Genomic DNA, 12500 nt, shown 5'->3' with positions numbered 1-12500 from the left:
TATAATAATGTTAATCTGTTATATAACCAATATATTTAGAGATACAATAGACCTGATTTTAGTCTCACTTCCGCTTTATAGCTTCATAATTCTATTGGGCTAGATCCTCAAGTAGTGTAAGTTGGCAGAACTCCATGGACTTCAATAGTGCTGTGCCAATGTACATCAAGTGAGGATCTGGTCCATTGACATCATTGGCTTTATTTCTGGTTTTTTATAGTGTGAGATGCGAATCAAACCCTCAATCATAAAAATGCAATTTTCAAATCTAAACAGTCTAACCACACATATTATACAGTGAAATAAGCTAGGCAAGTATAGAATGTTTTGAGAAGTCAACAAAATTTTCTGTGCATTTAGTAATTCACTGTTTATTAAACAATAAATCAAGATCCAACAAAAAGATAATTTTTTACTGAGTATTGTTTAGTGAACTGAGAGCCTGTCAAAAGTGTTGTTGGGAAGAACAACTAATTGATACAAATGTGAGTGCAAAGTCTCTCAACTTTAAAGCATGTCATTCAAAGTATACAATTTATGTGCACGATACGAATTTCATACATTTTCCTCAGTGACATTAAAAAGCGTAGTTTATTATAAACTGAAGTAAAAATTAAAATTAAAAAAGGTCACAGTTTTGTCATTGGTATGTGAAGGTTATTCCAAGGGCCCATCCAGAGCTCCTCTTCATCTGAGTGTGTGAGATCGCTGTGTGATTCCAAGGGCTCTCTGACATCCTCATTATCAACAACAGACTCTTGCTCTTCTGTGCTTTTCATTTTGTTGCCCCCAGACTTTGTTGCTATGTTGTCAGCCCCTCTAGCAGTTGAGGCAAATGAGACACTAGACGGTCTTGTGTTCAGTTTGTCACTAGAAGATGGCCCCTTTGACAATGTGTTCAATGGGACATTCTCCTCATGCGTCACTGCTAACTTGTCCAATTTCTTGAAGTGTTTCCCCAGTCTAACAGGGGATGTGACTTTTAAATTATTGGACAGACAAATGCGACGGGTTCTCACAACTGACCCATTCTGCGCAATATAGATGTTGCCATTTACATTGTTTTGAATATTGGGGTTATTAAGACGATTCCTCTGGCATTCTGGAGCACTGTCTTCTCCAGCTGAGCTGGTCTCATATTCTGGATCAACTACTAACTTGATCCTTTTCTTTCTGGCCCACTGTTTGACAACAAGAGAGAGTTTATTAAATCACAGCATAATTTATGACATTTTTTTCAGCTTCTATATTCTACCTAGTGTTTCAGACAAATACCTAACATATTTTATTAAGTTATTTTATAACTTTTCATTTTAATTTGTATATTGATCATTTCCATTTAACTGTGCCTATTACTGCCAAAAGCTTCAACATTAAACAATTTCCCCTACTCAATGGATGTAAAAGTATTGAGAAATCTGCATACCCGCTGTTCAACAAAATTTCAGCTAGATACCAGGTAAAGATAGAAAAATCTGACCTATTTCTGAGAAAGCTCTCCAGGATTAGAAAAACATTATGATGTTTTTCTAAATCCACATCCACCATTAGACAGTCTGTGTGTCCATGAAAATAAAGTGATTCTTTGGAGACTTCATGGCTTGATCACACCACACCTTAAGCAGGAGGTGGGGGTAGCAAAAAGGGAAAGGCGTTATCTGGCTTGCTAGGAAAAGAGGTCAGTCTGGGGACACCGATTCATCCCTCAAGGTGACCTGACTGGAAGGGAGGAGAGAGGATATAGGAATAAGCTGGACTGGAAAAGCCCAGACCAAGCGAGCAGCACACACCCTTGGAAGTGGCGAAATACCAGGTTTGGTCAGGATCAACTGTGGGCACTGTGCTAGCTGCTCCTTTCTTTGGAGGACTGGGAAAGAATTATTCCCTCACTGCGAGATTGGCCAAGGCAAAGTGTTTTTTTTTTTGTTTTTGCCATCCTCACAATGGGTTTGGGGGGGGGCATAGTTGGGGTGAGCATGAAACGGAAGCTAGGCTCTGATGTTGCAATTTATTATGTAAGTGTGGGGGGGATACCCCATAGGAAAGGGATAAAAGGGATACAGTGGTCAGATAAATAGATTGGTAAAGGATTTAAAGGAAGTGTTTGTTAACGGAATGGAAATGAGGAGGGATTCAGGGCTCCCATGACTGGCACAGCAGGGAGCCCCCTTTATAGCCCACCTTAATCCTCATTCGATTGGGGGGGGGTAGATATTAAGGTCTCAGCAGTGGGTTGGCTGGGGACCAGAATGGAAAAGGGGGAGGGTTGATAGATATTGTAACGATCATGGATTTACCTGCATTGTACACTTTTACCTGCAGGGTACTCTCAGACAAATAATAATACAGTTAAACCTACTTAAACCAAATCCAGTGTCTCCTGTCCTTCTTCTGATATGGCTGGACAATGGAGATTTTCCCTTCCAGAAACATGCTTAAGAAATGTGTTGTGTAAATCATGTTATAGGTAAACCAAAATCAATTTCTCAGTTGGTCATACATAGGAATATAAAATACAACACGATCACTATCATTTTACAATAGAAATTGGAATTTATTCATGTAAAACTCTGCAGAAATGGTTGTTCTTGGTAACTGCTAGTGCTAAGTGGTAAATACTTGGAAAATCACTGGAAGTTTTCTTCGAGAACATAAATATTCTAAATACTTACTACACTGTAATGTCAGCTCAGGGATAGCTTTTGACATTTCTACAATGACAGTGGCATTTCAGGAACAAAATTGTCTTAATTTCTCAGGCAAAGGTAAAGTGTTGATAGTACTGATTAGAAAAAAATGCCACGTTATTGCTTTATGTAGGACCTGATGCACCAGTCCATTACACTGGTACAAAACTGGAATAACTCCACTGAAATCAACAGTATTACATTGTGGTAAAAATGAAGTAACACAGTGGTACATCAGGCCTACAGATTTTATAGATTTTACACTACATGCGATATTTTCCATAGGGATCACAGAAGCTGAATGTCAGAGTTGTGACTTTGTTTTGATTGTGGTTTACATAAAACCTGTTCACATTATTTTAATTTATAGCATGAATCTCATTAGAAAGTTGCTTCCTTAATATAAAATGAACACAACTATTATCGCTCTTGAACTAAGAGTGAAAGCTCCACAGAGTTCTACTGTTAGGATACAGTGTACTGGAGCTGACTTCTACAACACACTCGTGCACACACGCACACACACGCCAGAGGAAAGGAGAATTTTAAAAAACAGCAAATCATGCAGTGTATAAATAAATGGTACTGAACATGCTTTTGAAAAACTAAAGCTTGCACAAATTACTTACAGGACTCTAGTCTACCTTTTTATCCTTACACATACGTATCATTTTTTTCATACTGGTATGTATCTTTTGGTCAATGGGAAAATTGACTAGTTTCAGGAAAAGATCTACAATATATGTGCAGCTACAACTTGGGGACCAAGAACTGAGTAAGAGGAAAGGAATAACTGAATCTATATGCCTTGCACATTACAAATATAGGGACACACGCTTCCTCCTTTTATAGTCAATGGCAACAGTGTCAGTTTTAATGGTAACTGTGCCGCTTACACAGTTGTGAGCAATAGAAATACAGCTTCTATTGGAACATAGTGTAAGGAAATTTGTTTCATAGATATGAGATAATTGTCACAGTACAGTCTGCTGATTCTCTGGGGCATATTTTGTTGCTTACAAGAATACTAGTCTCCATACCTTTTGCTACTGGTTCCACAGAGCCATGGCACACTTGAGTGATGGCACAAAGAAAACATTTTCAAATTCATCTTACAAAAAAGTAAAAAATATGTTGCAAAAAAGGACAGGTGAAAAGACAATGAGCTTGCAACAACTGCAGAGGAGTCATTAAGACTTGAGTCCATGGTTTGTGGGAGTCACATATTCTTAAGAAGATGTTTAATAATGCAGATCCTAGTTTTCCTCACATTTTTTCCCCACTCACAGAGGACTGCACCTCTCTGACATGGGATATCACAGAAGAATGGGAAAAATAGCTGTACAATACTGACTCAATTGAAATTAAGGATAAATTTCCATTGACTTCAATGGAGTCAGGATTTTATCCTATATATACAAAAATGATGCAGAACAGTAGCTCTTTAGCACAAGCATGTCCATATATATCCTGTATTTGAAAGAATGGGCCATTGCCCCCTCAAAAATTCAGTCAACGGCAATCTCCATATTGTCAGAGATAGCAGCTATAGGCAAGACATATGTTTGTCTCACACAGATAGTAAACACAAGTCTGACAATTTCCCACTCATGTGAATGAAGTATTCATTAACACAGATGCCAAGAAAAAGTTTGACAAAAGAGAACTGTTTAACTTAATAGCAAGTTCAAGTATACTAGAGAATCAAACCTTTTCCTCTTTCTACTATAGCACGGGTTCACAACCTTTTTCTTTCTTAGGCCCACCCAACATGCTATAAAAACTCCATGGCCCGCTTGTGCCATATAAAAGCCAGGGCACATGTAGTGGGTAGCAAGCAGGGCAACTGCCCAGAGCCCCATGCCACAGGGATCCACAAAGCTAAGTTACTCAGGCTTTGGCTTCAGCCCTGGATGGTGGGGCTTGGGGCCCTGGGGCTTCAGTCTCATGCGGTGGGACTTTGGCTTTCTGGCTTGGGCCCCAGCAAGTCTAATGTTGGGCCTGCTTGGCAGCCCCCTGAAACCTGCTCGTGGCCTCCCAGGGGGCCCTGGACCCCTGGCTGAGAATCACTGTACTATAGTAACTGATTTGTCTTTGTGATACTTCCAGCTGCTGTTAGATTTATCAGCCTACTAACTTTGTAGCTCACAATCCAGGTACTGGATCAAAAGAGGTGATTCATCTTTGGTTCTATAAACTAACATTAATTTATGTGGGAACTGATTGTGAGATTTTTTTATATTGAAATTAACCTCCTATATAATCCACTGTTTGAGAAAGAGCTGTGCAGTCTTTAGTACAATAAGATACAAGAAAGTGCCTACAGACTGGGTGTGTATACACATTTTTAACATTCAATGTGTTGGCTCCATGAATTAGAGCTCTGTGGGGCACAGCATCACGCAGCAGTAATTTCATATATGAAAACAAATGCAACTTGAGCTTTAAATTAGAGTCTTTTCTTCACTATCATGCCAACTCTGAATGGAACTGGAATTGTAAAGCTCTAAAACTATCATTTCTGTACTGAACAGCATCAGATACTCCAGGTCATTGAATTTTAGACAGCAAGTCCAAAAGTACAGACACGAGGTGAACTGGACTTTTCTTGCACTACCTGCAATAAAAAATGTGGATGTAGCCAAGAAAAAAAAGGTGGTCTCTGTAGAAATTGCTCAAGTAGTATTTAACATCACCCATATTGTTACAATGATTAAAGACACTTTGCAGGTAGTAACTGAAACCTATGAGTGCAACTGTCATATAAGTGCATGTTAAAAAATGTCCATTTTATAGGTGACTTTTGGGGAAAATACAACTTTTTTTGTGAATTTCTACATCTTGTTTATCTGATTCCATTTTCAAATGTGCTGTCTGAATTGATACCCTCTAAACCCCAAAGTTTTGCCATGTTGAGACACAGGATGATCTAGATTCTACAGGAATGAGCACAGAGGTTAGGAATTCTAATCCTGACTCTGCCACTGATGCCCAAGACTGCAGAGAGTAAGCCACTTTTCCTCTGACTCAGTTTTCCCATCTGTAAAATGGAGATGATAATATCTACATTCAAGCGATTATTATTAAGATTAGTAAATGTTTGTACAGAATTGAACATGTAGTGAAATGCTATATGAGTGCTAAACGTTGATTATCGCTATGATAATTCCTATTCCTCATTGTGGCAGCTGCCTGAATGCCATAAATAAATTATAAATTATATTACAATATAAATTGCATACTATATGCAGAAGTTTGTGACAAGCTAGCCATTACTGCTAATGTAATATGCAATAATACTTTGCACCATGACTTGCACAGTGCAAAAAGGGTAAATGAAAGGACTACTAATAAAATGCCTTTTTATTACAGGGTTAAAGTTTACACAGGGAAAAAAAGTGCATCCCTTCCTGTTAGTACTTTTTGGATTGAATGTATCAATGTATATTCACTTAGAATTACATTTGAGTATTTTCACTTGAGAAATGATATCTGCATAGCTTTCTGTGTACTAATCTTAACAGGATGGATATCAGTGCAACTGAAGTGTCTAGAGAGGATGATATTTTGTCATTTTGTTTCTAATGTTTTAATCAAATCGGTAGTGTTCATGAAAGACCATGCAGAGGGCACAGCAAACAAGACCATTCCTTACTGCAAAATGTACACCTACTGTTCTCTCTTTTTAAAAGGATGTGGAGTCAGCAGCAGTCTCTGACTCTGATGCAGCAGTATCAGGAGTCTCATCTGACTGAAGTTCACTGTGTTTTGAGGAAATCTTTTTCCTTAGATTCTTTCTTTTCATATTGGAATCAGAACTTTGAAGATGTGAATCTTGGGAAGCATCCGTTTTACTAGAAAAAGCAGCACTCACTCTGCTCTTTGTCCCTCCGCTGCCTTTGGAAGTAACACTATTTTCACTTTCAAGGCTTTTTGATTCACTTCTACTGAGAGTTTCTTCCCTATCCTTAGCATCTATATCAATCTCTTCTGTGCTTTCAGCCATGCTACCTCCAACACTAATACCAGATTTTCTTATCTTGCTCTGTTTACTGGAAATAGTTTTTTGACTGATGGAAGACGTTTCAGACATAGTCCTATCACTTATATTGTCACCTGCCTCATCAGGGTTTGTATCATCTTGCTCCAAATCTGATTTTTCATCTTCCTCTGATATCTCCTCTATCGTGTCTTCTATTTCGCTGCCAACTGTGGACATTTTGCTCTTGTAGCTGGATCCAGAACTCTTGTTTCTTTCACTGACTGATCCCTTAGAGCTAATTTCACTGTCAGAATTAATCACTTCTGACCTGTGACTGGAATCCCTTGTTCCTCCACTAGATTTACTTCCCTTACTTGACATACTAGTTCTTTCACTAACTCTTCTGCTATTGGAATCACTATACTCAGATCTGCTATAGGAACTCTGATTTGAGGATACCTTTGACTGGAAGTCATCTTCATCACTGTCAGAGAGTTGATTCTGAGAAAGGACGCTTTTTGACTCTTCCTCATCTTCTTCCTCTTCAGAGTGCTCAGATATGTCCTCTTCTGATTCATCCTGTTCATTATCTGATTTGGATACAGAATGATCATCTTCTGAATCATGTAAATCTTCCTCCTTCTCTTCATCAGAATCTACAGTACTTTCATTGGTTTCATCTTGGTCCAGTGTCACTTTCAAATAGTCTTTATCATCTGCCTGAGAGGCAGAGATACTACTCCTTGCTGATGATTCATCATCATCTGAAGCAGCAGATTTTCTTTTTTTCTTCTTATCATAGTCATCAGAAACATCACTATACTCTGGCTCACTTTCTGCTGTGATATTAATTGAAATTCCTGATTTTGTTTCATCTCTTTCAGATTCACTCACCCCCTGACTTTCAGAGTCTTCCCCTCCTTTTTCACTTGCAGATACTGAACTTTTGCTAGCAGAGCTCTGAGATTTGCAATGCTTTTGAAATTTTTTGGAAACACTAATGTGTTTTAGCACATGACTTAGTTTTCTGGTTGTTGAAGGTTTGTCATCTGCTGATTTCTGGAAATAACTTCCTTTGATAATCATGCTGTCTCCACTGTCCACTGGGCGAGCTGACATCAGCTTTGCATAATTGGAATCTTTGCTACTGCCTTTTACTTTCTGCAGAATCATTGGAAATATCTTTGCTTTCTTCCATGGAGAATGAGCAGACTCAGTTGTTCCTTCTCGTTTGTGGGTTTTTACGGCTATTCGACTCAACTGCATCACTGCTTTTAGTTTTCTTTTCCCCTGGCTGGTCCTATGTTCTCTTCCAGAACCATCTCTTAGATCCATCCCACCACCTAAAACACTACCTTCTATTTGATGCCCTGCTCTCTGGCTTATACCTCTGCCTGTAGGACCTTTGCCTCGACTCATCCCCTGCAATTATGAAAATGGAACTTAATTACAATTTGAAATATTGGTATTGGGAAAACTTGCTTTCCTAAAATAGTTCAGCAGGAAGAGAACGAAAAGTTAATATTATCATGCAACATTTTTCCTGGAAGCAAAACCAGCTTACCTGTTACCATATAGTGTTTTTGCCAAAGTTTCTGGGACTGAAATAAAAATTTTAACTTCTAGAATGGGCAATTAGTTCACAGTGATTTTACTCAGTTATGGTACAAAAGACTGACTCAAACATTACAGCTTCTTTTCTAATTAATATCATTTTTTCTATCTATTGCCTACTATTTCTGAACATTAAATTTAAACATATAACTTCAAATGAAATTTTTTCTAGCATTCACTGGGCATTTTCATTTATTTTCCTTACACTCCATTACCAAGCATTATGATAAATTATTGTAGTAACTGTTGTGTTCATCTGCAGATAATCAGTTATAGCATGTTATATTCAGTATAACTAGTGCAGATATAAGTAATATAATAAACCATTGTTTAGGAATATAATCATATATGAGGTTATATATTTTTCTTACTGGACAAGAAATCCATGATTTAATGGAAAATAGCTCTAAGTAGATTAAAAGCAGCTTTGTAATTTTTTAAAAAAGGAAAGGAGATGATGACATAAAACCATGATCTTAAAACCCTCTTTCTATTTGGAAAAGCAACTTTCTTCTTGATATATCACCAATCACCACAATTGAAAATCCCAACCAGGTTTTATTGGATCCCTAATGCAATGATTGAAGAGTCCGAAGTTGCTTAGCTAGTGTGTGCACAAAATAATGCACTAATTAATTATGCAAAGAAAACCTGGAAAGGTTAAAAGACACTGTCTTGTTACACAATAGAATCAACGGAGTATATTACACTTACTTCTCCTTCAGCTGTTGATCCATGTGGACTGTAATAATAGCTGCCATCATTTTCCACAACCACTTCACCATACTCATCATACATTCCAGTTGGAGATAACAATCGGCGACGACTCCCATATTGAGGCAATTCATACCTGGAAAAGAGACCTTTGACTTCAGATATTCTGTGTGTTTATGTATGTGTGTGTCTATATTTATCTATAGTCTCTCTCTCCCCCCCCTCCCGAAATGAGTTTCCCTGTTCTTTTGTTATTGTCTACATATGAGAAATTGTTGATATTAAGAATATAATTTAAAACCCACTGAAATCAACAGAAAGACACTCAGATTTCAATAGGTTTTGGATCAGGCCAGAGCTATTAGGTATCCTGGATTAATCAGAAGGCTCCCAAATTTGGGCACCTTCTTCCAGGTACCTGCTTCTGTTGCCTGTTTTTATTAGGAGAGTGACTGCACCGCACCTGAAGCAGGGGGTGGGGGGGGGAGAGGGAGGGGAAGGGATGTTGTCCAGGCTTGCTGGAGGAAGGCACTAGTGCTTTATGGGGGGAGGGGGGGTATTGGGGGGGAAGAAAGACAGAGGGAAAGGGGTAGAAGAAGGTTGCAAACTGCTGCAAAAAGGTGGGTGGTGGTCAGCTTTGCAGTGCTGACTCACCCCCTGGGAATGGGAGGGCGAAAGGTTTTGGAAGCTCTTTCTCCATGCAGCAGCACCCACCCTCCTTCCCATCAAGGTGCTAATATCCAGTTGGGTTAGGAGCTGAAGGGGGCATTGCGCTAGTCACTCCTTTTTAGGGGGGCTGGGAAGGAATTTTTCCCTTACCACCAGATTGGCCTAGGTAGCATGGGATTTTTTTCCCAACCTTCCCAACAGCGGGTTCGGGGAGGACCTATTATGGTGAGCAGAAAAGTGGTTAGGCCATATGTCGCAATGGTATGTAAATTATTGCAGGTAGAAGATAAATGTAATCCTCGGGTTTTTCTAGAATCCTGAAGAAAATGAAATTTTCCAAACTGAATGCTGAAATAATAAACAGGCTAAGCCTGAAAACCTGTATTTGCAAAGTTACATAGGAAAACTGAAAACATACCCATGTTCATAACTGTAGTAATCTTGCCCATAGTATTCTTGGCCTGGATCAATTCCAGATTCCATAGACAACTCCTGTAATCCAAAAGAGAAAACTGACTGAATGGAAATACTTAAACACATAGTGATGGTGATAAGGAATGCAGAAAAGAATATTACAAATTGTGTATAAGCGAAAAAAAAAGACAAGAACTACAGTGAGTGCCTTTTATCACTACCACTTGTCATTTCAGTAATACAGTCTCAGGTGGCCATGTTATTTTTTTCTCATGCCCTAGCTGGGATGCTGGTGAAATCGTAATTCAAAAGGCTTCTGTGGTGCTGAAAAAAACGGTCAGAAACTACAGTTGGCACCTCAGTAATCTAAGGCCAACAGGCACAATAAATGCTTTATTTTAATGATACATCCCTAGAATAGTCACAGTTAGAAAAGGCTCTAGTGTGTAAAAGTTGCACATCCTTCTGAGGGGGGGAAAAAAGCTTTTTCAGTTGTACTTTACAATAGCTTTATTCAGCATAACTGACTCATCACAAATATACTGTCACCTTTCTCATGAATTTTCATTTCTTGCCTTCATGCCCCATAGCTTTCCATAGGACTGTTAAAGAAGCACTCCTAGCCTAGGATGAAGACTATTTTCTTTACAGTATTTGTCAGGCTCTACTTCAGAACACACCTCCTGTTGATATAATCTGCATTATTTGCTAACAATTATTATTGGCAGTACTGGATCAGAAGGAATGATTTTGTTTATATCATACAAAAATACCATTGTACCTTTTAAAAATCTTCACAGTCCTTGGGATGCTACAGAGAAGATTATTGTCTTGCAAGGTAGACAATAAAGTCTTTTTGTAAACAAAGGCATCAAAAGTTGGACTGGAATGAGGAGGGGGAAGGTGGCTGTCTGTTACCTTTGTACTCCCCTGATCACCAGGGATCCTGGGGACAAGTCCAGCCCCATGTAAATTAGAGCAGCCTCAGAGCTGTTCTATATTCCTTTTTCTTTTCCAGTGGCTCCTGGGAGTTGCTATGATTGCCAGGGATTGTTGGAATTCCATGGCATGCCATCACTCCTCCTTCCCAAACCTAGCACCTACGTCAACTATATTAGCTTTACTTCACCGGTGGTTCCCATATGCTAGAGAAATCCTCAGCGGGCCATACTGGCCAGCTTTAAGGCAGCACTAGTACAGTGAAAAGCACTGTTTATCAGGACCAAGGATCTGACCCAAAAGACCTGCTCCTGCTCCTACTGAAATTAATGGGAGTTGTTCTACTGATTACACTGGAAGCAATATCATGTCCAAGTGATTTTAATTTAAAGCATCAAGGATATAATCCAGATCCTTCACTACACTTTTATTATTTTTGGGAAGGCAGCTGCTCACTTCATCTCTAGGAGTAATAATGACCAACTGACTGGCACCAGAGAAACTAGATAAAAATGTGATAGTAATAAAATTATTCTGTTTATTAATCTGAAAACAATGCTAGTAAACTTTGCAGTTGGTGTTGCTGAAGTCAACAGTAATGACTGAAAGAAGTGGGAGGATAGTTCCAAGGAAAAATATCATGAGGCAGAAAATATCATATTTAATTAAAACTAAATGAATGGGATAAAAAAGTTAATTTTCTTCTTTTACAAAATAAAGATGTTTTCTTCAATAGTGAAGAAAAATCTATCTGGAAAGTAGAAATTTAGATCAGAAAATACTGTAAAGGCTGCTTTGAAAGTTATAGAATAGTAAGACAAGGAAAAATAGTACCTCTGGTCTGAGAAGAGAGGGTCTCAGCAATTGCTGTTGCTGACAAAGATAATTAGAAATAGAAAGGTTAATCAGACAGTGCTAGTTAGTAGAGAGGTAATTTATGTTGAAACTGAAAGGTTTGAAGAAGAGCCTCCAAACACTGTTCTATCTGTATTTTTAATTTCAGAATGGCCAAAATACTTCAATACTCATTGAATACTTTTTTTAGTTACATTGTATATAGGGCACCAGGTAAGTACATACTGCAGTAAAATCAATTTACAGTCTGTTATTTCTTTTGTCTAATGTACAATCTAATTCCCAGTCATATGATAATTATTTTCTGAATTATTTGCTAATCTTAAACATATTTCCAAAGGCCAGATAATTCACTGTGCAAGTTAAAAAACTTCAGAGTAGGTGGAAGGCAAATCTGTGGGCATCTTGAGATTCCTGCAGTGGCATCTGGCCTTTGTACAGGGGTTTATACATTACTCCTCGGTACTCCTCTCCCCACATGGCTTCCACAGGCTTTCTCGTGGTTACACAGGAAATCTATGATAGAACTAATAAGAAAGCTCAGGTATCTTGATTTCCAGTCCTATGTTTTAATCACAAGATCATTACTTCCTCTCTATTTTCCTCTGTGGTTGCCATCTTCTATG

The 12500-nt window shown here is 38.4% G+C and overlaps 1 protein-coding gene across 1 annotated transcript in view; it reads right to left on the bottom strand.

Annotated features, from left to right (window-relative positions):
* Positions 1-349: 349 nt before the first annotated feature.
* PCDH15 (protocadherin related 15) overlaps positions 350-12500 on the bottom strand; it is a 1464924-nt gene continuing 1452773 nt past the window's right edge. Inside the window, exons 35-39 of the mRNA XM_054035363.1 lie at positions 11854-11892; positions 10085-10158; positions 8998-9133; positions 6495-8091; positions 350-1183 (exon numbers count right to left, since the gene is read on the bottom strand). Of these exons, the coding sequence (XP_053891338.1) occupies positions 630-1183; positions 6495-8091; positions 8998-9133; positions 10085-10158; positions 11854-11892 (2400 nt within the window). The 3' untranslated portion in view covers positions 350-629. The remainder of the gene's footprint in view (positions 1184-6494; positions 8092-8997; positions 9134-10084; positions 10159-11853; positions 11893-12500) is intronic.

Source organism: Malaclemys terrapin, chromosome 7, assembly GCF_027887155.1.
Source record: "Malaclemys terrapin pileata isolate rMalTer1 chromosome 7, rMalTer1.hap1, whole genome shotgun sequence".
Classification (NCBI taxonomy): domain Eukaryota; kingdom Metazoa; phylum Chordata; order Testudines; family Emydidae; genus Malaclemys; species Malaclemys terrapin.
This window is presented reverse-complemented; position numbering and strand designations above follow the sequence as displayed.